General features: G+C 39.2%; 1 protein-coding gene across 5 annotated transcripts in view; it reads right to left on the bottom strand.

Annotated features, from left to right (window-relative positions):
* The window catches only part of ZSWIM6 (zinc finger SWIM-type containing 6), a 198,593-nt gene that overhangs the window by 126,150 nt on the left and 46,543 nt on the right, over positions 1-25,900 (bottom strand). Inside the window, exons 1-2 of one of the 5 annotated variants that reach the window (XM_049649505.1) lie at positions 7,688-23,705; positions 388-6,013 (exon numbers count right to left, since the gene is read on the bottom strand). The exons of 1 other annotated variant lie outside the window; for it this stretch is intronic. In XM_049649505.1, the coding sequence (XP_049505462.1) occupies positions 388-413 (26 nt within the window). In that variant the 5' untranslated portion in view covers positions 414-6,013; positions 7,688-23,705. Of the gene's footprint in view, positions 1-387; positions 23,706-25,900 lie in introns of those variants that run through there. 3 more of the 5 variants (XM_049649507.1, XM_049649504.1, XM_049649506.1) reach the window with 3 other exon arrangements.

The raw sequence follows: 25,900 nt of genomic DNA, 5'->3' as shown, positions 1-25,900 counted from the left end.
AGTAGAAAGTAAGATATGTGTTCCACAGACAACAAGATCTGGTTTCCATAAATACATTTTAGATTTGGGGAGTTTTGTCCATTTTTAAACCAAACTAAATCCTTTTCAGGATTTCTGGGATAAATTATAGCAAAGTATCATACTGAAATAGTATCTACTGTGATTTCAAAGTAGCTTTTCGACAACATCCATTCAGAAACATGACTCCCGACCAATTATGGCAAGCACTTTTGGTCTTCTTAAAGCCTCAGACCATTACTAGAAAGATTGAAAACGTTGAAAACAGAGTTAAAGCAAAATTTTGATACTCATTGTAGACAAACGTGTCTTTTATATATCCTTTAAAAAATATTCTATTTTTTTACAAATGAGGATAAACTGGGGCACCTGGGTGGCTCAGTTGGTTTAAGCATCCAACTTTGGCTCAGGTCATGATCTCATGGTTTGTGAGTCAGATCCCCGCATCAGGCTCTGTGCTGACAGCCTGGAACCTGGAATCTGTTTCAGATTCTGTGTCTCCCGCTCACGCTCTGTCTCTCTGTCTAAAAACAAATAAACATCAAAAAAAAAAATTTTTTTTTAGATGAGGAAAAACTAGTCCTTTCAACTAGTCTTTGACCTTCTTTCCAGATCTGTTAGAGATTATTACACCCGGGCTCTGTGAAATTCCTAGGTTTTATATTTATGTAAACCATCATATTAATAAATGATTACTTATTCTATTAATTATACAAATTATTAAGCATACCAATGGTTTCAACTTTAAGAATATATGAAAAGACAGTAATAGGCAACTTTCATTAGCTGCTAAAAACACACCAGAAACACGGTTTTGAACAGGATCTCGTAAGGGTAGCCAAGTAGTTCCCAAAAGGTGTAGCAAGATGACACAAACTTTCAAGCACAAGGTTCAAAGCCCCTGTATGTTAGTAAGAGAGGGGAAAGCTGGAGACAGGGCAGGGAGCAGGAGGACAAAACAGAATGACTGAAGCAGGAAGAAGGCCCAAACCCTGAGAGGCAGAAGATCCAAATGTGGCTAAGGCTGTTCTCCACATGATGAGGTTCTCATTTATTTCAGTACTCCCAAGCCCCAGTTTTCCTAGGGCAGGCATGACCCAGAGTCACCGGACTGCAAAGTACGTGTCAGGAGAAAGCAGTTAAAGATGTTTGCTTTGTGTGGAACAGACACCTGCACATATGCAGTTTTGAAAGTTCTGAAATAGAATTCATATAAAAGATTTTATTCTCCTAAGATATAGTGCTACAATTATAGTTATGAAGTTACTATTTTAAAATCTGAGTCCATTTCCCTATAAAAACTATGACACACAGCATAAAGTCCAAACAGAAATTCTTTAAAGCTCCTGACACTCTGCCCCTAGTCTAGCATTCTATGCTTTTCTTTCAAGGAGCCTACATTTTGGCCCCATGGGAGGAGGGCCTGCTGTTTCTCAAACATGCCTGTTAACTTTGCTCACATTTTCCTGTATCTGGAATATCCTCCCAACAAGAGAGAATACCAATCTCTAAACTCACATCTTCTCCCACATTTTAGAGACTTGGCTCAAATGCTGCCTCCTCCATAATTTCCTCCCTCTCTGAGGAGTCAGCCCCTCATAAACTCCATCAGCCTCCCCAACGATGATGAAAACTGCAAAAGACAAATGTCATCAAAATACATGTTTAAATTTCTCAAATTAATGTGAAGATAAAAGAAGAAACTAAGAGAAGACCACACTCCACTAATAGAAAAAGACGGATGATTATGAAGAAAAACAATGTAGATCCTATTTATAAAAAATCTACTTAGGTAACACATTTATGTAAAGAAAGTATACATTTTTTAATTGGTCTCATCTTTTTTTAGGGGGATGGGAGGTTGTCAGCTTACCCATCACATCTTCAAATGGAGCTTTCCATCAACTTACAAATATAAAAGAGGACAAAGCTAATATATTTTAATATGGCACTAAAAACACAACATCCACCAACCAGATGACTAGAGAGAAGTACAAATGCTCTTTCATTCCTTGAAGCCCTCTTAGTTCATGAACACCTGGTACCTGTGGCTTTATCTGTCGAGTAGTAAGTCCCACTGGACCTATGACTTATGACTCAGAACTTCCAAGGTCAGGATGAGTCAGTATCCAATAATTCTCAAATCTAACTGGGCATCAAAAGCACCTACCTGCATAATAAGTCAACAAATACAGAGATTTTCACGATTCAAGCCTCAGACTTCCTAAAGTATAAAAGCTGACAGTGGGGCCTGGGAAACTACTTGGTTAAAACAAAAACCAAAAAAACCCAAAAATACCTCCCTACATGACTCTCTGATTTGTAAACAAGTAGTTTGGAAAATAGTAGACTGGGCAGGGCCATGAAGGGAACAAGGGGACTAGAGAGAGTGGTGAGAATCCTTCTTCTCTCTTGAGTTCACCTTCTCTGCCTCATATCTCAGCCCCAAAAATGAAAAGGCAGTTACTAGGAGAAAAGCGACAAGAGTTACAGGAATAGCAACTGTTAAGGGTTTCCTCTTTAAAGCCCACCTGCCTTTGTCAACCTTAAGGTCTGTTGCCCACAGCAAATTTGAACCAAAGATAGCAGAACAGGGACAAGGGTTCTCCTTGTGGGGTGGTAGCCATGGCTTAAAGGCGCTGGCAACAATAATTCAGGAAGGTGCTGGAAGCCCTTTGAGGTTTTCCATCTGCCTCAACTTATGACATTATTTGCTTAAAAATTTAGTCCTAGGGAACAAGAAGAAAATGTAATCATTTTAAGAATTCAACTGATAGGAAAGGGGAGGGAGGGGGTTTTACCCTATGGTATAAAAAGTAACTTTTCAAACCTCCTAAGATGGCTCTTAAAAAGACTGTATGAGGGGGCCTAATTCATCTCTTAGCAAAGACTACAGCTAGTGCTCTCCAGGGGAAGAAATTAGAAAATACACTTCAGGGGCTGAATGATTTCCAAATGATTTAATTGCTTTCACTGTCAAAAATATTACTTAAATACCAGGAAGCTCATAAGATTGCAAGCTATGAACAGAGCATTAAAAACTGCTTCCTTTTGGGACAAAAATATATACTAGCCAAAAAAAAGTTTTCAACTCCCATGCAGAGTCTGAGTATCCATTACTCTGTATGATTCCAGACTCGTGTTTGACATGCATAATTTCCCTTCTGATTTTATTCAAAACATTCTCTTTCCTTTTCCAAGTCTACTTCCTAAGCCTGGAGACAAAGTGTTCCTTTTCCCACCTCGTCCATGTGATGATGCACCCCTGCAACAACTAAAGGAGGTATAGGCCTCTAGCGGTCTTACTTGTTAGTCTGTGAAAATCCGAAGCTGCCAACTGCACACAGATTAGAATGGTCCTGTTGAGAACAGCTCCCTGCTCTGTATCAAGAGAAATGGGACTGACCACAAGTCACATGGTTTAGAAACTCCAGGCCTTTTTCCATTTTTTTTTTATTTTTCCATTTTATTTTTATTTTTATTTTTATGTTTTATTTTTCTAAACAATAACATAAATTCAACAGCCCCAAGAGTTCTGAACGCTATAAATTCTAAATTTTTTGGTAATATGAAAAGTGTCCCAGTGAATAATCACTCCATCTTTAGTTACTGCCTAAATTGAATGGGTTTTTTTAAGTAAATCCAGCCGATGGTTTCAAGATAGTCTTTGAGAACCAGAGTTACCTCAAGGACACCAAAGACTTGTGTCCTCAATGGAGTCCAAAATCTTTGTTTCTTCTATGTCAGATGTGTAATCTTGGCAAATAACATCATTTGTAGACAACGTATTATTCTTAGTGCAATGCACAATTACTCCCTTAATTTTATCACAAAATCACAGATACATGCATTTCCCCCATATTACCTAAGTGTACAACATAAAAGCAAGGATTCTGTTTTATTTGTTCATTTCTATATCCCTAGGCCCTATCACATAGTATATGTTCAAATCACTATTGGTTAATGAATGTTGCCCAGTTACAATATATACAGAAATGAAGTTAATTTCTTTCACTCATTTAGATATAAGACTCAACTGTATATATTGAAGTATAAATTATACATTATGCTCAACAATGCAAATTCAAAATCTGCCCATGGGGACAAAGTAACAGTTATTTTGAGAATAATAACTTTGAATTTCCTAAGTTGAGTGCAACTGGATACTTAACTTTTAAGGTGCAAAACCTTATGTATTTAATAAAATTGAATCCCATTAGAGTTCTAATTTCCACATGTACCCCTACAGCACTGTAATCTAGAAACCATACAGCATCTTGTTCTCCACAGAAAGTTAATCGTTAAAGACTCCTTCATTTGAAGAGCTTCTAGACACAGTATTTCCCATATTAATGGAAATTCTTCTATATACTGTTCCTGGAATCCATGCTGCAAAAGTCTGACTTACTTCAAGTAATTAAAGCCTTTATATAAGTTGGAAGCCAAATCTAAACAAGGCAAAATTCCAATGATAATGAGTGACTTAATGCAAAATTCTGTAGTTTTAAAAGTTCTCATTAATAATTAAGTACATCAAAATTCCAAGCATTTATAGGTCCATGTTCAAAATCATTCTCACAGGTTAGTCTTCCATTCCGAATGTTCTTCTACCTTTTACGGTACAATTCATCTTTTCTAATCCTTACAAATGAGGTCCTTTCATTCCACAGTATGTGTGCTCTATTACTGCTTAATACTTTACACTAAAGAGAACCTCAAACACAGAAATATCTAACTGCTACCATTACTTGGGATACACATGTTCCATAAAGGACATTGTAAGAGTGATAAAATAAGAGGAGATAGTTTCTTAAATTTTGCCCCCTCTTTACAAGACTTCTAGGGACAACTGAGTGGCTCAGTTGGTTAAGCATCCAACTCCTGATTTTGGTTCAGGTCATGATCTCACGGTCATGAGATCAAGCCCGGTGTCAGGCTCCACATGAGCATGGAGCCTGCTTGGGATTCAGGATTCCCATTCTCAATCTCTCTCTCTCTGCTCCTCCCCTGCTTATGCTCATGTGCATTCACGTGCACACTCATATGTTCTCTCCCTCTCAGTCTCTCTCTAAATAAATAAACATAAAAAAAAAAAAAAAAGAAAAGACTCCTGGAATATTTTTTTGCAATTTCTCCTTCTACCCCTGGAGGATAAATTTAAACTGTCTAAAGTTATAGTCTTTTGAAAAACTCTGAGGTATATATGTAGTAGTACCTCTGGAAAAAAGATCAGAAACCTTCTTAACATAGGACATTTCCTCCTTCTATTGGCCCACAAGGCAATTCAGTACTCAGTTCTGGGCATTCCAGAGGTCAGGAAGCCATAGGAAGACTGAGAGCACCAAGAAAAACACAAGATGGGGACTAGTGGGCAATATTATTGGAGATCACATAAGGAAAGGCTCACCTAAGTAGAACACAAGAACTGGCAAAAGAGCTGGCACCAGCAGTCCAAATGCACACGAAAACAGAAACTTACAAATACAGAATTTTCAAGACAGATGATAACTTACTGAGAAGCCTGTTTGAACTGAAGGCTTCAAAACAAGACAAATTACATCCAGCTATGATTAAAAACATATTGCTGGTAAGAGCCTGGAACCACTATGATGGTTCCCCACACGTTAAATGTAAAGAACAAAGAAAGATGCTGGTTCTCTGCCACAAGAGTCTCCACTTGGCTTTGCCTTGGTCAACATTTTCATCAACTACCTGGGATGGACTCAGGGGCAGTATCAGAGAGGAGAAATGAGGAGAACACAACCTGTGGGACTCCCTAATATCCAGGACAGACGGAAGGGTCAGAAAATTCAGCAGTCAGGAGCAAGGAACAAGTATAAAACAATTCACAAGAAAAAAGAATTAAATATAAAGTACTGCCCTAGAGCTAAAACATAAGCTGTTCATCTACAAAATAAGGCCTTACCTGTGAGCAATTCATGTGAAAGACAACTCCAAGGATGAGAGCTACATGCTCAACATAGCAGAAATCTGTCTATAAAATAAACCAACAAAAACATCAACTTGGGCTATTCTCATTAAATTAGTTTCCAAACAGTCTTAGCATGCACTGTGCTAGTCACATCCTAGCTAAAGTACTGGATATGCTTCTCCAAGGGTCACATTTTAAAAGTGGCAGTGAAAACCTGAGATATTTCAGAAAAGTTAGCATGATATTGAAGTTCTGAAATACATCAAAGAGCAATGGTTAGAGCTTCGGCAGCATAACCTGGAAAAAATTAACCTGACACTCGTTCAATATCTGAAGATCTGTTGCGTGAAAGATGGAAGATATAATTAGGACTATGGGAAGGCTAGGAATCTACACACCATGAAAAGCTCCTCAATATTAAGGTGTTCAAAGCTGCACTGAAAACAAAGAGTCCCCCATCTCTAGAAGGGAAGGGAAGCTGAGGCTGAATGAAACAGCCAATAGAGACAGAATAATGACCTGCCAAGAGTGCTTCAAGGCTGTCTACCTGTGCTCTTATGGAAGGCTGCATAAGCTACTTCCAACCCAAGAGCCTGGAGATCACCTACAGCCCCTGAACAGTAAGAGACAAAAAAAAAGAAAAAAAGAAAAAAAAGAAAAAAAAAAAATTGAAGCCAAACCAGCAAACTACCTTTCTCAAGTATCACAATCATATATTAGCAAAGCCAGAACCAGAAGCCAGCATTCCGGGCTCCCAGATCCACACTCTTCATATCCTGTTCCATCTTGTTCCTGCTCTTCCACATATCAGGCCACTTTGACCCTTGTCTTCCTCAGAGATGATTCACACTTGAGAAGGAGGAGTTGGAAGAACCCATGGGATAAGTGATTTTGTTTGTTTCTCACTTCTTTACATACAGTTCAAAGTTACTCTGATAGCTCAAGAAACACCAATCCTTCACATACACAGATATCATACACCTTTTTCTACTAAAAATTCAGCTTTGAGAGCTTTGCACTGAGGATTCAGGTCCTTCAGGCCTACAAAGAGGAATGGCTCAAACCTTTCACCTAATTCAGTAAGTATTGATAGATTCTAGAAAAGGCAAAAGAGGATCTTATTTTTCCTCCTCAGTCAAAAAGACAGAAATGAAATCTGCACCGGCAAAGAAACAGATTTCAGTGTGTAAGAGAAACTGCCAGCGTGAATAATTTTCTCACTCCAGTCACATAAAAGGATTTAAATTCACAATCAAACTCAGTGTTTCCAATCAAAATACATTTTCAAATAATAGATGCTGACTGACTTTTTAAAGAGCCATAAAACTCGCTCCTCTTCACTCCCTGAACTGCCATTCAGCCATATGACCTAAAGCCATCCTTCCTTTTCGCACCAACAGGAACCCTAGTAACAATAGTCCACAAATTCAGTTTGTTCCCTAACTCCCAGAAAATTATTCTCAGAATTGCAATCACACAATGCTTGGTTTAATCATAAAAACACAATCTTAATGAACCTCTGCTAAGGCTCACCAGGTGCCAGATGCTATGCTAAGTACTTTACGGCCTATTGATAAGGTAAATATTATCCCCGTGTTGTAAATGAAGAAAACAAGGCTCCAAGAGATTAACTTACTTGCCCAAGGTCAAGAGCTACTAAGTGCAATGGCCATGCTTCAAACTCCAAACTCCAAGTCTACAAATTTCACCACTTTACAATGCTGCCTGCCTACTTACTTGCACAAGGAGAGTGATCCTGTAGACTCCAAGCAACAACTGGAACCACAGCAAGGAGGGGGTCCTGAGTTTGTTTATTCAAGGGTTTCACAGGGACCAGACGACAGAAGGGACCACAGGGCACAAAGTGCCATTCTTGGAAACACTGCTGAGATGAGATTTTGTAACCAGAAACATTAATGGCAGCAGGAGGGACTAAATGTAGGTATGAAAACGAACTTCCTTTATTATGAAGGTAAGCCTCTAATAGTTACATTAATAATGATTAAATTTCTCATTGCTTTGTGTGCTAAGCACTGGAATCAAATTTCTTCTCTTTAGGATTGGGATCCTACAGCCCACTCTATACACTTGGAATACAGGCAGCAGCAAGAACTCTATTCCCCTTCAGAAGTCACCTCCTGACAGCTTGGCTGTCACTGATGGGCTGTGCATGCCAACATCCCCAGAGGGCCCCTGCTGCGAGGCTGAGGATTCACTGCACGCGCAGACCAACAAAACAAACTGTCATTTTTTTCCTGAAATGTGGATTCAGCCACAATTGCCACCCCCCAGAGCATTTCACTGATTCCCTAATGTAACACTCAAAGTGAATTTGACTAATCAAATTTTGTTAGTAGTAAATTTATTCCTGGGTATTTTATTATTTTTGATGCAAGTATAAAAGGGATCGTTTTATTAACTTCTCTGATAGTTCATTAGTACATAGAAATGCAACAGATTTTTGCATATTTTGTATCTTGCAACTTTAACAAGGCACTGTATGTAAAATGCTCCCAAGAGATTAACTATGTCCAGTTCAAAAATTTAATAATGAATATTTAAAAGACATCAGAAGGATCAGTCATTTAAACCTAAACCCACTCTCCAAAAAACCATGTGTTTTCTGAATATTTTTCTTCAGCAGCATGTAGAAATTATGACCAAAAACTTACATTTAAAAATGTCTAATTAGTGTATTGATGAATGTAGATTTCTGCCCTTTTCTTTACTTAAACCAAGCTAAACTGAAGTTAAAATATGCTATGCTTGGGGCCACTGGGTGGTTCAGTTGGTTGAGTGACTGACTTTGGCTCAGGTCACGATCTCACAGCTTGTGAGCTCGAGCCCCGCGTCGGGCTCTGTGCTGACAGCTCAGAGTCTGGAGCCTGTTGCAGATTCTGTGTCTCCCTCTCTCTCTGCCCCTAACCCACTCGCATTCTGTCTCTGTGCTCTCAAAAATAAACAAACATTTTTTAAAAACGCTATGCCACTAAAAACAAAACTTTTCTGACACCTCATACTGCCATCTTACATCGGTAAAGTATTTTGCAAGCTAAATAAAATGTTTCATTCACATTAGAATGAGAACATTCAATTCTCACAAAAAGTCTGTACAATTAGGAGGTAGAGGTGTTATAGGGATAAGTCTGCAAAAGAAGATGGAAGTGATAGAGGTAAATAAGACATCTAGGGCACAGTGCTCGAAGTGGTGAGACGTAAGTGGAAACCCAACCTTCTGGATCCACGCTGCCAAAATCACATTTACCTCCACACACCAGACTGTACCTTCTGATCTCAGTATATGCAGGAGATTTGTAAAGAAGCACAAGCTTTCCAGATTCTTTCACTTCCAAGCCAATACACTGATTGAGAATTCCTCAAACCAACATCTGCCCCTCAAGGAAACATCTTTAAAGCTTAGTAAGATATTCAAGTCAACAGCCCACTGACTGCCCTCCCCCCGTAAATCCTGCTTATTTACTCCATTTGAATAATTTATAAAGGAATAAATTCTCTAAGTACACTTTAATATCAGATTATGAATACAGTCCATGGCCTACAGTGTCTTACTTAAAAACTCTGCTTAAAAGATCAAGTGAATAAAATGTCTTAATTTATATACCAGAAATTCTAAATCCTAATCTCTTCTGATACATTTTTAAAATGTTTTAACCAAGTCTTTTTCAGTTTTTGAAAATCCATTTTGTTTTAAAGTCAGGTTTTTTTTTTTAAATCAATTATTTATCGAGCTATTACATGTCTAGCCCTATGCTCATTTCATCAATTAAACCACTGATTTTTATCTTAACTCTGATATTACTTAACTCAGTATTCAGAGATGACACCCTGACAGATCCATATTTGTGTGCAGGTATGAAATGGGGGGAAAAAAAAAATCAATGCACAGCAGTCTTTTTCTGCACTGCACAAAGACTGTTCCTTTTTGCATAGCCTGCCGTCTGTCCTATGTCGGGCTGTCAGGCAAGGCTGGGTAAGGACACACCCTGTGCCATCCCCCAAACCTGTATCTATACACCAGGTTGGACTGCCTGGACATAAGTTTTCTCAGCACTAAGCAGTTATACCACCTGTCTGAAATGGCGTCCCTTTATTAAAGGAGTCTTTCTGCTTACCTTACAGACCCTGAAAGCCTTGCTGAGGGAATGAGTCACATTATAAATGTACTCCCTCTAGTACTAATGTTTAGCACATCCCCTAACTCATAAATGGGATTTTTATCACTCCATGAAATGAGCACAATAGGTTTTCATTTGCTGCTCATGAATGTGCCCATGAATCAAGGCACAGGGCTAATTAAAGCTTTGTGATGATGCCCCACTATCACTAAAAGATCAAGTCCAACTCTTCATCACAGCACACAAGGCCCACTATGGTCTCTACCATCTCCTCTTCAAGCATCCCCCTCTCCTCCAACACTTAGCGTGCCAGCCATGAAAGCTGTGCAGAATGTGAATCACAAAAGAGGTGTAAATGTTTCCTATCTCCACATTTTTGCACAAGCTTTACCTGCTGCCTAGAATGAGTGTATCTCCATACCCCCAACTCTGACCCCACCTTTCCCCCCTCCTAACAACTTTCCCCCTCCAACTCTTCTCATTTTCCACCTCTGGGTACAAGTTTCCCCGTCTCTTCTGGAAGCCTTTGCAGCCTTTCTTCCTCAGAAAGAACTGATAACTCCCCTCTCAAACACACCACTCAGAGGGTACTTGGTGTGCCATCTATCAAGCTACATGCTTTGAGGTTATCTTACTTTCCACAAGGTGAGCTCCCAGAAGAGGAGGAAGGGGTCTGACTCAGTTTTGCACTCCTAATACACACCAGTGCTGGCAGCACAAATCAGGCAATAATGGAAGGAAGACTGGCACTGCTCAGTTGCCCAGGGCTCATCTATCCCAGAAAACTGTTCCCACACAGGGGTTGCCAGAGCTCAAGCAGTCAGATCCTGGCTGACTCCCTCATGACCAGCCTTGGAGAAGGCACCGAGGGTGTCAGCAGCCTCGAGAGCATGCCCAGAGACAAAGATATACTTTCCCCAGTGAAGAGCACAACAAGTAAGCAATGCCAGGCAGAGAAGGAACGAGGAGGCAAACACTCCATCGGCATTTCCACCCACCTGAAGGAAGGGAATTTCCTAATCATAAAAGCTTACCTTTTATCTCAATTCATACAGCCTTGTCTCCTACATTCAGCAATAAATTGCTGCTTTGTAGTAGAAATAATTCAATACAACAGAACATGGACATAAAATAAACAGCCCCCAAAATGGAAATAGTCCTTACATTTCCTAAATTCAACCAGTCAACAACTTTATCCTACCTCTATAACTAGAACACTCCATAGATTTTGACTCAGGGGCTACTTGATTTAATTTTATATATCATATAATAAAGTTATTTATCTTGTTTCCAAGTTCCCTACAGATTAAAAGCAGCAGGTTTGAGAAAAGAGTTTTATAAGGAAGACAAAAATAAATCTATAAAAATGCAGACCCCCAAACCCCCAAAACCAGCAATCTGGACCATTTTGGCCCTATATATGTGGATGCTAATAACTACATTCAGTCTAAAAGAGCACAGGTCAGATTCTTAAAAGGGAAAATTATCAGCTTTCCAGAACTGCTTACCATACAAAATTATATACTTTTTAATATATTGCCACAAAGTATAATTATATTTAAAATAAAATTATATTAGCATTTCTATTTACAGAAATTTGCCCCCAAAATACAAGCGGACAAGAGGAATATGCCACTATGCTTAGGGTAGCATTGCTCCCAATAGTGAAAAACTGAAAACTAAACACCTATCAAAAGGGTACTGAGAAATAGATTATGATATATACATCAAGTGAAACACAATTCAGTCATTTTAAAATATGATACTCATTAGCACGAGAAAAAAGCCACAACAAAGTATTAAGTAAAAAATTAAGACTGGTAAATGGCATGTGTTATAGAAGTTCACTCATGACACAAGAGTGTACACATGTGTATGTTCGTGTTATGTGCACATGGACACCCATGCATGCAAATTACCAAACTGTCGACAGTGATCAATCTGGAATTACTAAACTGTTAACCTTGATTTTTGCTTCCTCACAATTTTCTATATTGTCTGAATGCTCTACAGGATCAAAGATCTTATATATAATGAGAACAAAATTATTTTTGAAAAACAGACTCCAGTATAGGCACATACATCTCAAACACTGGTTTAGAGAATAAAAGAAAAGAGAGAAAAAAGCAAGTACTTGCATGTATGTAACTAGCCTGGACACAACCACCAAGTGTTGCTTTACATCTATCTGCCATAATAGAGAAATCAGCAAAAGGCTATATAGGTGCATCACTGTAAATTCATCAATACTAGTAGAAAACAGAATCTTGGGGGCACCTGGATGGCTCACTAGGTTAAGCATCTGAATCTTGATTTCAGCTCAGGTCATGATCTTGCAGTTTGTGAGTTCAAGCCTCACATCGGACTCTGTGCTAACAGCACAGAGCCTGCCCTGGAACTCTCTCATTCTCTCTCTGCCTCTCCCCCACTCACGCTGTCTCTCTCTCTCTCTCTCTCACTCTCTCTCTCAAAATAAATAAACTTAAAACAAAAAAGAAAACACAATTTTGAATGCCAAAGTATTTAGACAGAATATTATAAGGATACCTTATAGATAGCTTCAATCACCCTATCAATTTCAAATAGTTTCTTAGTTCTATCTGGAAGAAATACTTCATCAAATTTTCACGGTTGAAACACCACGGCATTTCAGCCTTAAGAAAAAAACAATCTTGAAGACGTATACAGTTGACCCTTCAACTATGCAGAAGTTAGGGACAATGACCCGCAAAACAGCCAAAACTCCCCATATAACTTTTAACTCCCCAAAAATCTAACTACTAACAGTCTACTGCTGACCAGAAGCCATACCAGTAACATAAACAGTTGATGAATATTATATTTTATATACGTATTATACACCATATTCTTACAATAAATTAAGCTAAGGAAAAGAAAATATTAAGAATCATAAGGAGGAAAAAATACATCTAGAAACCTGTACTGTGTTTATTGATACCATGAGTTTATGTCATCTGTTTACACGATGCATCATCTATCGGTACCTTCACAATATTGTCTTATATGATATAAAACACTGTATATGCCATACATATTACTAGCGCTAGACATCAAAGATGAAAAAAATAATGTGGAAAAGAAATTCATATGTACTTATAGGTATAATGATCCATGCATTGATAACAAAAAAGCAGCAACATTGTGCCAACTAATGTTTAACAAAGCAGGAAAGAATATCCAATGGAATAAAGAGTGTCTCTTCAGCAAGTGGTGCTGGGAAAACTGGACAGTGACATGCAGAAGAATGAACCTGGACCACTTTCTTACACCATACACAAAAATAAACTCAAAATGGATGAAAGACCTCAATGTAAGACAGGAAGCCATCAAAATCCTCAAGGAGAAAGCAGGCAAAAACCTCTTTGATCTTGGGGCGCCTGGGTGGCTCAGTCGGTTAAGCGTCCGACTTCGGCTCAGGTCATGATCTCACGGTCCATGAGTTCGAGCCCCGCGTCGGGCTCTGTGCTGACAGCTCGGAGCCTGGAGCCTGCTTCGGATTCTGTGTCTCCCTCTCTCTCTGCCCCTCCCCCGTTCATGCTCTGTCTCTCTCTGTCTCAAAAATAAATAAACATTTAAAAAAAAGTTTAAAAAAAAAAACAAAAACCTCTTTGATCTTGCCCGCAGCAACTTCTTACTCAACACGTCTCCGGAGGCAAGAGAAACAAAAGCAAAAATGAACTACTGGGACCTCATCAAAATAAAAAGCTTCTGCACAGCAAAGGAAACAATTAGCAAAACTAAAAGGCAACCGACAGAATGGGAGAAGATATTTGCAAATGACATATCAGATAAAGGGTTAGTACCCAAAATCTATAAAGAACTTATCAAACTCAACACCCAAAAAACAAATAATCCAGTGAAGAAATGGGCAAAAGACATGAATAGACACTTCTCCAAGGAAGACATCCAGATGGCCAACCGACACATGAAAAAATGCTCAACATCACTCATCATCAGGGAAATGCAAATCAAAACCACAATGAGATACCACCTTACACCGGTCAGAATGGCTAACATGAACAACTCAGGCAACAAGAGATGTTGGCGAGGATGCAGAGAAAGAGGATCTCTTTTGCATAGTTGGTGGGAATGCAAGCTGGTGCAGGCACTCTGGAAAACAGTCTGGAGGTTCCTCAAAAAACTAAAAATAGAACTACCCTACGACCCAGCAATTGCACTACTAGGCATTTATCCAAGGGATACAGGTGTGCTGTTTCGAAGGCACATGTCCACCACCATGTTTATAGCAGCACTATCCACAATAGCCAAAGTATGGAAAGAGCCCAAATGGCCATCGATGGATGAATGGATAAAGAAGATGTGGTGTATATATATACAATGGAGTATTACTCGGCAATCAAAAAGAATGAAATCGTGCCATTTGCAACTACGTGGATGGAACTGGAGGGTATTATGCTAAGTAAAATTAGTCAGAGAAAGACAAACATATGACTTCACTCATAGGAGGAATTTAAGAGACAAAACAGATGAACATAAGGGAAGGGAAACAAAGACAATATAAAAACAGGGAGGGGAACAAAACAGAAAAGACTCATAAATATGGAGAACAAACTGAGGGTTGCTAGAGGGGTTGTGGGAGGGGGGATGGGCTAAATGGGTAAGGGGCACTAAGGAATCCACTCCTGAAATCATTGTTGCACTATATGCTAACTAATTTGGATGTATATTTTAAAAAATAAAAAATAAAATTTTAAAAAAAGCAGCAACATGGGTACTTTATGGTAGTCTAGTATAATTGGATATGATTGCTTCACAGCAGCCTAGCCTAATGAATTAATCATTATAAAATTTTTAGGGCATACAGTATTATGGTCATAATTCGGAATACAGTATTAGAAATATTGTTAACATTTTTAAAACCACTTACCTGTGATGATAAGCTGATAGGCATTTTCTCCAATTACAAGAGAGGGAGGCATACTGTACAATACTATAATTCTTTGAAAGCAGTTATGAGACAGTAAGAAAACTCATGTCATTAATTTTATATTACATATCACTCACCTTAAACCTACGTAAGAATAAGTTATCCTTTCCCATCCAAGTCTTGCACACAATATTCTACGCAATTAATACCTGGATGATGATGACACAAAAACATCTCACACAGCTCTTTCCATACAGTTACTAGATTTCCACAGGAAGACATACATAGACAAAACAGATAAGTTCATTAACTGTACGGTCTGACAATTTACCATTCATTTGGCAGGAATGGATTATCACAAAAGTCTTCACCCAAATCATCCTCCTGTTGAGCAGGCTAGAAAGAGGAAGAAGACAACAGGTTGGTCTTGCTGTCTCAGGGATGGCAGAGGTGAGACGGGGGGTGGGCGGGGGGGTGGCAGGAGAGACAGGCACACTCAGTGTCACTTCACGGCAAAACATTATAATTTCTGGCTTTGCTTTTTCATTTCTCTAAAAATGTTTCTATACGGTATCGCCATTTGTTTTCATTTCAGCGCCTGTAAAATAGAAGGGCCTGTGTCATAAAGGAAGTCAAGGCAGTCTTGAATAATCAGAACTCTTCTGTACTATGGTTTAATGTCAATTTGTTGTCTGGCACTGCTTCTTCTAGGTCTTCTTTCTCATCATCTGGCACTGGTTTAGAAGCACTCATCTCCATCAAGCCATCTTCTGTTTGTTCCTCTAGCGTGCTGTCGATTAGCTCTCGAATTTCTTCAAGCTCCCTACCTTAAAACCCTTTGCCCCCACTTTTTTGGCCATACACACAATCTCTGTCATAATTTCCTTAACTGACTCTGTTGTAAACTTTGGAAGTCATGCACAACATCTGGACAGAGGTCTCTCCAGCAGGAATTTATTGTTTTGGGCTTGACGGCTTTCACCGCTCTTTCTAAAACAATGATAGCATCTTCAATGATGTAATCCTTCCAGACTTTCATGATGTTCTCTCTCTCTTAGGGTTCTCTTCCACAGCATTGACAATCCTTTCCATAAAGGATCATGTGTAACGAGACTTAAAGGTCCTCATGACTCCCTGGATCTAGAGGCTGAATCAGAGACACCGTGTTTGGGGGCAAGTAGACAACTTTGATGCATTCAGTGCTGAACTCATGGGGTTCTGGGTGGCCAGGGGCCCTGGCCAATACCAAAAGAACTTTAAAAAGGAGTCCCTTACTGTCAAGGTACTTCCTGACTTTAAGGACAAAGCATCGATGGAACCAGTACAGAAAAAGGGTTCTCACTGTCCAGGCCTTCTTGTTGTACAATCAAAAGACTGGCAGCTGGTGTTTATCTTTTCCCTTCAAGGCCAAGGAGTTAGCAGCTTTATAGATGAGAGCAGTCCTGATGATAAATTTGACTGCATTTCCACAAAACACTAGATTTAGCCTATCCCTTCCTGCCTTATATCCTGGTGCTCACTTCTCTTCCTTACTAGGTAAATGTCCTCTGCGGCATTTTCTTTTCCAGAATAGGGCACTTTTGTCTGCATTAAAAACCTGTTCAGGCAGATATCCTTTCACCTCAGTGCTTTTCTTAATGTTGGGTATGGGAACTCGTCTGCTACCCCCTGGTCAGCAGAAACTGTTTCTCCAGGTATCTTGACATTTTTAAGCCAAACCTCTTCCTAAAATTATCAAACCATCCTTTGCTGGCATGGGATATTCTCCAGCTTTAGGTCCTTTACTTTCATATGGTCATATGATGACTTCACCTTTTCAAATCACTTGAAGAGTCTATAGGAATGTCTTTCTCGCAGCAATCCTCACCTACATAAAAACTGCATGTTCAAAATGAGATGAAAAAGTATTTTGCAGAAAGTACAAGGTTTTTGCACCTATGGCACAGTTGCAGCAACAGCTTCACAAAATTTCCTTTTCTTTTTTTACAGTGGTCCTTATGCTGGATTCATTTATCCTGAAATGGTGGGCAACAACAGGTGAAGACCTCAATCTATGGTAGATGTCAAGAAATTCCATGTTTTCTTCTAATGTCAGGACTTTTCTCTGCTTCTTGGGAGCACTTCCAGCATCACTAGTGCACTTTGTGTGGGGCCCCTGCTGTCATTCAAGGTTTACAGTATTGCACTAAACACAGTGAAAAGTACATGAGAACCGCATGAAAGAACTTTTCACCGTGATACACAATTTACCATAAAGACAAACTGCTCACGAGAAAATCAGTGTTACACGGTGCTTTAACCAGATACTTGCAATGCTTGAGCTCAGTACAGTGGCAACAAGAAGGGCCTACAAAATTATTACTGTAGTATAGTATGTACTACAGTTAATTTTCTGTGGCTAGGATTTAATAATGCATCTTTACGTTTACATATCTCAACTGTGAGTGATGTCACATACAGTCTGTTGGATGTGTGCATAAGCTTTGATAAGTTTTAACTGTTATAATAGATTTGTGTATATTTTATGGCAGTAAACGATAAAACAGACAAATATCTACATATATTCCATGTATTCATGACATGCTTTTCTCTTGTTTTTAATATTTCTAAGCTATGCAGTTTATCTGGAGTTTTCTGAAATTGTCACAAATCTCCAAAAATTTTCCAGCGTATCTATTGAAAAACATCCATGTATAACTGGACCCACACAATACAAACCCATGTTGTTAAGGATCAACTATACCACTTTGGAGATCACTAGCCAACTGACAGTGCTCATTTATAAAAATGTTATCAATGAGGCACATGGGTGGCTGAGTCGGTTGAGCGTCTGACTTCACCTCAGGTCATGATCTTGCAGTTCGTGAGTTTGAGCCATGCGTTGGGCTCTGTGCTGACAGCTCAGAGCCTGGAACCTGCTTCAGATTCTGTGTCTCCCTCTCTCTGCCCCTTCCCCGCTCATGCTCTGTCTCTCTCTGTCTCTCAAAGATGAATAAACGTTTAAAAAAAAATTGTTTTTAAACGTTATCGCATGTAGGCTCTCCAAAACAAAGGGCAACGACAAAAGTGGAGGAGAGGAGCACAGAGAAATAGGACTTTCCACCTCATGTAGAAAAGAATTGTGAAAGACACAAAAAATATTACTTTCTTATAAGCACAGGTTTAATAAGGGAGAGGTATAAGGTATCTGAAGGTATGTGAGCTAAAAAAACAATTGAGAGTTGGGCACAATGCTGGTCACATTCTTTCTGAATTCTAATAATTTTCCCTTTTATGAAAGGCATAAGAGGATAAAGAAATGTTAATTATAGCCAACTTCCTTGTCAAAATTATTAGCCCTTGATGAAAAAAAAAATACTTTTGAAAATAAATACAATAAACAATTATGAAATGCCCTACTCTCTTCATTGTACCAGACTAGCTTCCCAATAAAATGAATTCATTTGGGAAGGCAGGACATCCTATAAGTAGACAGGCAGACTGGCAGGCAGGCTGGCCAACAGAGTCAAGGAAAGGAGAGAGAAAAAGAAGATGAAGACGAATGGGAACTTTGTAGCAAATGAGATGAAAGAAAAAGAAAAAAAGAAAGAAAAATTCAACTCTGCCTCATGTTGCAGATGCCCTCAAGAAATATGATTAATGACACATTCTCATTACAAAAAAAAATCCCCCAGATTGGCCAAGGGACTTGGTTTCTTTGTGGTTTCCAAATCAAACACTGCATGCACCTTTTGTACATCAAGGCTAGTATATATACAGCATGTGGCTATTCTCAACCCAGCACGTCCTCATCAAGATACATCTGTCGCCTGCTGTAACTTCTAATGACAACGCTGATAGCTGCATGGAAGACCAACACAGACACAGAACAGACAGACACAAAATGGATTTGTAATGTCAAATCTATATTCTAACCTAACCAAAGAGGTGAAAAATCTACACACTGAAAACTACAGAAAGCTTATGAAAGAAACTGAAGACATGAAAAAAATGAAAAAAACATTCCACGCTCATGGATTGGAAGAACAAATACTGTTAAAATGTAGATACTACCCAAAACAATCGACATAGTCAACGCGATCCCTACCAAAATAACACGAGCATTCTTCACAAAGCCAGAACGAAAACAGTCCTAAAATTTGTATGGAACCAGAAAAGACCCCAAATAGCCAAAGCAATCCTGAAAAAGAAAACCAAAGCTGGAGGCATCGCAATTCCAGACTTCAAGCTCTATTACAAAGCCGTAATCATCAAGACGGTATGGTACTGGCACAAAAACAGATACATAGATAAGTGGAACAGAATGGAGAACCCAGAAATGGACCCACAAACGTATGGCCAACTAATATTTGACAAAGAATATCCAAAGAAAAAAGACAGTCTCTTCAGCAAATGGTGTTGAGAAAACTGGACAGCGACATGCATAAGAGTCAAAGTGGATCACTTTCTTACACCATACACAAAAATAAACACAAAATGGATGTAAGACCTAAACAAAAACAGGAAGCCATCAAAATCCTAGAGGAGAAAACAGGCAACAACCTCTCTGACCTTGGCCGCAGAAACGTCTTACTTGACATGTCTCTGGAAGCAAGGGAAACAAAAGTAAAAATGAACTACTAAGGCTTCATCAAGATAAAAAGCTTCCGTGTAGCAAAGGTAACAACAAAACTGAAAAGCAACCCACGGAATGTTAGATGATATCTGCAAATGACCTATCAGATGGAGGGTTAGTATCCAAAACCTATAAAGAACTTATCAAACTCAACACCAAAAAAACAAGTAATCCAGTGAAGAAATGGGCAAAAGACATTAATAGACACTTTTCTAAAGAAGACATCCAGATGACTAAAGGACATATGAAAAGATGCTCAACATCACTCATCATCAGAGAAATACAAATCAAAACCACAATGAGATCCCACCTCACACTGGTCAGAATGGCTACCATTAGCAACTCAAGCAACAACAGATGTCAGCGAGGATGTAGAGAAAGAGGATCTCTTTTGCACCGCTGGTGGGAATGCAAACTGGTGTAGTCATTCTGCACCAGTATGGAGGTTCCTCAAAAAATTCAAAATAGAACTACCCTTCGACCCAGCAACTGCATTACTAGGTATTTATCCAAAGGATACAGGAGTGCTGATTCGAAGAGGCACATGTACCCCAATGTTTATAGCAGCACTATCGACAATAGCCAAAGTATGGAAAGATCCCAAATGTCCATCGACTGATGAATGGATAAAGAAGATGTGCTGTGTGTGTATACACACACACACATACACACACACACACACACACACACACACACACACACACACAATGGACTATAACTTGGCAATCAAAAAGAATGAAATCTTGGTATCTGCAACAATGCGGATGGAACCAGAGGGTATCATGCTAAGCAAAATAAATCAGAGAAAGACAAATGTCATACGATTTCACTCATATGTGTAATTTAAGAAACAAAACAGATGACATAAGGAAGGGAAGCAAAAACAACATAAAAACAGAGAAGGAGACAAACCATAAGAGACTCTTAAAACACAGAGAACAAACCGAGAGTTGCTGGTGGGGTGCTGGGTGGGGGGATGGGCTAAATGGGCGAGGGGCATTAAGGAGGGCACTTGTTGGAATGAGCACTGGGCGGTATATGTAAGTGATGAATCATTGGGTCCTATTCCTGAAATCATTATTACACTACATGTTGATTGAGGAGGAGGAAGAGGAGGAGAAAAAACCGTATTCTTAAACTTGGGTTTTATTCCTCAACAAGACAGTTCCCAAATGTATTTAGTCTTTGAACCACCACAGGATTTTTCATTTCCCTAACTTCTCCATTAAGATGTGGAGCTCTGAAAGCTGCAAGGAAAGTATACTTCCATTTCAGTATGCAAGTATGGTACCACAAGTCTCAGGTGTGGAGAGCCGACCTAAGAAGGGAAGCTGACCCAGTGGAAGGGGCCCCCCAGAGCAAACAGAGTGTGCTCAAGGGCAGGAGAACAGACTGAAGTTTCAATGACAGATGGTGACTTTCTTCATTTTTTGTCTCTTCTCTCCTTTCTTTTCCCCAAATAAATTTAGGGACAAGGGTTCCAGTGTGCCAAAATGCATTTATGGGTCTTCAAGTGACAAAGAATAAAAAAACAATAATCTACAATGATTCAAAAGACAGACTGAAGGCAGTCTTTTTGCTTACTGCAGAACCAAATTCAGAATTTACCAATTTCAACTGTGAAATTGTCAATTTCACAATTATTTCTACTTCTACATAAACAGTATAGATTCCCATTGTTAAGATTTTTCAGTAGCAAAATACCAAAGCCACAATTCTAACTCAGGAAAACTTAAAGCCTCTCAGTCACTACACAGCAAAGTGGTTAAGAGCATAGATTTTTTTTTGAGCCACTGTGTGGGCTCAGGTTCCAGGTCTGCCATGTACCAGCTATGTGACCATGGACAAGTTACTTAAAAGTCTGTACCTCAGCTTCCTTATGTAGCTCTTAATTTAAATAAATTAATATACATAAACTCTTAAAACATTATGTCACACAATTAATAGTAATGACTGTTACTATTATTACCATCATCATCATCCAGCAGGTTTACCACTGAACATTTCAATTCAACTTCTCTCCTGGAACAAGAATATCACTGCTAAAGCATCCCAAGTATTTCTCAATTTCAAAAGACAGTATAAAACTAAAGTGTTTCTTACATCTTAAATAACATTTTGGAATGTGGTGAGCTATTCAGCTAACAGTGGTTTTTCGAAGAGTTATACTCATCAAGAAAAGTTTTGAAATTAAACCTGTTCCCTCCCTCTTTACACCTTTCAAAGGGAAAAAGGAAAAGGAAGATAGTTTGGGAGGTGTTTTTGTTTTGTTTCATTCTGTTTTTCAAAGAGTGGCTTTGACTGGTCACTTATTCAAACTAGTCTTACATACATTTGTAGAGTGTTAAACATATGAAGTACTTTTGCCTTACAGCTCTAAAGTACAGAATGTTATAAGCACCCAATTAATTTTAAAAAGCACTTTCTTAATTCGTAACTTTTGCATTTGAATCTCAGGAGTGTTGTCTTGCCCCTTCTATTTGCTACATTTAGCATATTCCATTATTTTTAATAGTGCAGGAATGTTAATTAACATAATCATAGTTTCTCCAGCATAAGGCATGAAAGAGAACAGGAAATGGACACAACGGTGGTTTTCAGGCAACTTATGCAAACATATGGCTTGTTGGGGGGGAAGGGGGGAGGGGTGGGGAGGCTAGCAGATTTACTTTATCTTATTATTAATATTACCCATTCACTGACTTAGGGAAAGTATAGATACCTCCCAAACGCAAATGCCAGTCCAACTGAAGAAGAGCTGTTTTATACTCAAACAACTACAAGTAAAGTAGTAAATTCTCAAGTTAGAACAAGCCCCTTTGAACTCTACACAGTGTTCACTATCAATAGCATAAATAAAACAATAAAAGCAAACGCTCCCTTGAAAAGAGTCTTAGCAACTAAAGATAAAGGGGTCTGTCATAATCAAGTTGCACAGACGGCATCTGGCAAGAGCAAATGGAGGAAGAGGCTCAAAAGTAAATCATGATTTTGTTGAGATATGAAAATAAAGAAAAAGGGGAGCTAGCAACGTTTCTTGAGAAAGTAAGACATTCAGAGGTATGAAAAACATTTTTTAAATCCACATAAGGGATTTTAAAACAGGAAAATTGACCCACAAGTTGTTGAATTATTTTGCTTAAGTATACATGTTTTAGAAACTTCAGAATCACGAAATATATTCCTGATTAGCAACACTCAAGTTTTCCAGCTGCCTTTACATTTGTTCACTTTGTCAAAGCCCTAATTCTATACCAAAGCCTTTTGTCCTACTCAAATGCTAGCTCAGCTCACCTTACTGGAAAGGCTCTTCTGGTTTTGTCAGCTGTGCCCATGATCAGCAGCTGGGAAGTATGGAAGAAACATTAACTATTGACTAAAAAAGAGTATGGAGGTGGAGCTTTACCATTTGTTACAGAAGAGGTTATAAAAAAATGTAAATCCAAAAAACGAAATTAAAAAGACTATTCATTGCTCCACACCTGCTCAGAAAAACTTACAATCACCAATCCATGTAAAATAAAATAGCCTCAGCTCAACTAAAGGAAGTATTAATCCTTGTTTAAACAAGGAGCGGGGAAAAAAACTACCGAGGCACAAAGGCAAAGGCAAAACCACTCAGAAGCAGCAGGAAGAGAAATGTCCACTGATATACTGGGAATAAACTCAAGGTCTCTCGGAGCTCTGTGTTTCCTTGATGCAGTACTTGAAACAAACAGCAAGCTCGGGGCATAGACATTACTCTAGAATGTAGGCAGAACTTTTCACAACTTCAAAGCATAAAATGTGTTCTCAATTAGTATGTCATATATAAATGCCAAATGTAGACCAGCTCTCAAGTATTTACCATCTTTAGCCTGCGATTTTCCCATCTTTAGCAATGGGAACCAGTGCCACTGTTCTCATTATCGGCTATGTGCCCCTGTTCCCCTTATCTGCTATGCCTATCTGTGCCTACCCCTCCAAGTGGTGTGGCTGAGGAGGGACTTCTCCTGAGTGTGACTGCAAACCTCTATATTTGGAGCTGGCAGTAAATTATATCCAACCAGGCACCAAACAGTCTCGGGTATTCACTGCTATTCAAAAGACAGAGAGCCAGGGGCGCCTGGGTGGCGCAGTCGGTTAAGCGTCCGACTTCAGCCAGGTCACGATCTCGCGGTCCGTGAGTTCGAGCCCCGCGTCAGGCTCTGGGCTGATGGCTCAGAGCCTGGAGCCTGATTCCGATTCTGTGTCTCCCTCTCTCTCTGCCCCTCCCCCGTTCATGCTCTGTCTCTCTCTGTCCCAAAAATAAATAAAAAACGTTGAAAAAAAAAATTTTAATAAAAAAATTAAAAAATTAAAAAAAAAAAAAAAAAAAGACAGAGAGCCAGGTTAGACTCTCTGTAAAACCGGAAGTAAGCGGGTATGATCACCAAGGCTAGCAAGAGTTACCCACACCTCTCTGCCCATGGGGTAAAGGAGCTGAGAACAGGCTCTCAAAAGAACCGAGATGCAGGTGGATTGTCAATGATGGAGCCAAGTAAACTTCTCTGCCTGGTTATTTGAGACATTATGTGCTGTGCAAAATATGTGCATTCCATCATGAAACAATGAAAGAGGAAAAAAGCATTAACAGTGATAAAGCATCAATACACAGGCCTAGATATGAGACATGAAGTACCTCAATTAATGCAAATGAGCCCTAGAGAATTTAAGTAACTTGCCCAGGTCACAAACTTAGTAAGTGCTAGAACCATAATCCAAACACTGATCTCCTCAACTACAAAGAAAATGTTCTTTCTATCAAATCACAGTGCCTTGTATTATTTCTCTCATCATCATGCTGTCCTGAAATAGTCACAGTTCCACTGGAGGCATCTATAAAGGTGGTCTGAAACTTAAAAGGAACTAAGCATTTCCTTGACAACCAAGCAATGCACACTGTGTTGGAAGAACTCCTTTAATCACTAACATTCTTCTATTTTTACCACTTTCGATGAAACGCTTTCTCAAAATCTGTAACTTCCTTCTTAAACATAATACAGCAACCACCGCCGAACAGTGTGTTGCGCCATGTCCACAGTGTTGCGCCATCCGGGATGAAAGACTGCACTCATCTGACAGATAGAAAGGGCCACAGACCACCTGGTCAAACCCCATGATTGCAGGACCTCCCTCATAAGATTTGCCCAAGGTAGAGAGCTAAAGTGTTAAAAATATGAAAAGAAAGCCATTTACACGAGGCTCAAGATATCTAAAATTCATTTCAGCAGCTTTGGGGACACAAAGGTTCCAACATACCATCTACACTCAAAGCACTCCACCAACACTTGAGTTTCATTCCAGAAAAGGGAAATAATGCCCATCACAAGACAAACTGGTCACCTGTCAATCTTAACATTTCTTAAACACTGTAATCTCATGAAGTCATACTCAACTACACGAGAGTAAAGCAACTGTTCACAAGGTTGTGTGAGGGTGGTGGTATTCTTTTACTCTTTGCGAATCTCTCCTCCCTCTCTAGACTTACAGAGCTACGTATACTTTTTACTACCACACTTGTTCTAAAAACTCTGTATCAGTTTGGAAGACTTTTTATCAATAAAGATCAAAGATTCTCTGTTTTACCATGAACAACATTTTAACAGTGTAAACCTGATCCCTATCTGGCAAATTTCAGTATCATTAAAGTAGTAGTTTTTCCTCAGAAATATTACTGACTTTAGCATCATTTTTTTCATTTTTCTAAATAAGATGATTGTACGGGCACCTGGACAGCTCAGTGGTTTGAGCGTCCAACTCTTGATTTCAGCTCAGGTCATGGTTCCACAGGCTCACGGGATCAAGCCTCATGTGGGGCTCCATGCTGAGCATGGAACGTGCATGAGATATTCTCTCTCTCTCTCTCTCTCTCTCTCTCTCTCTCTCTCTTTCTCTGCCCCTCTCCCCAACTCACATGTGTGTGCACACGCTCTCTCTGCCCCCCCTAAAAATGATCAAATAGATAAAGTGATTGTATTACTTAAACCAGTCCCACAAGCCACTGGTACGTATAAGAAAAAGTTTTTATACATCAGTAAGTACCAGATTAAAATAAGAAATATCAAAATAGTACTTGCTATGCAAGAATCATCAACCATTCGAGGCCTTCAACTCACTCAAAACAAGATCAAGATTTCACTTACAGCTACAGTCAGCTGCTGGAGTGAAAAGAAAGCCAGCCAGCCAGCCACACCAGCCTCCATTCCCACCCTTTGACTTTCACTATTCCCCCACCTTCCAAAGTTGAAGGTGCAGCACCAAGCAGCCCA

The sequence above is a fragment of the Panthera uncia genome (assembly GCF_023721935.1).
Source record: "Panthera uncia isolate 11264 chromosome A1 unlocalized genomic scaffold, Puncia_PCG_1.0 HiC_scaffold_17, whole genome shotgun sequence".
Taxonomy (NCBI): Eukaryota; Metazoa; Chordata; class Mammalia; order Carnivora; family Felidae; genus Panthera; species Panthera uncia.
The sequence above is the reverse complement of the archived record's forward strand: the minus strand, read 5'-3'. Positions and strand labels throughout refer to the sequence as shown.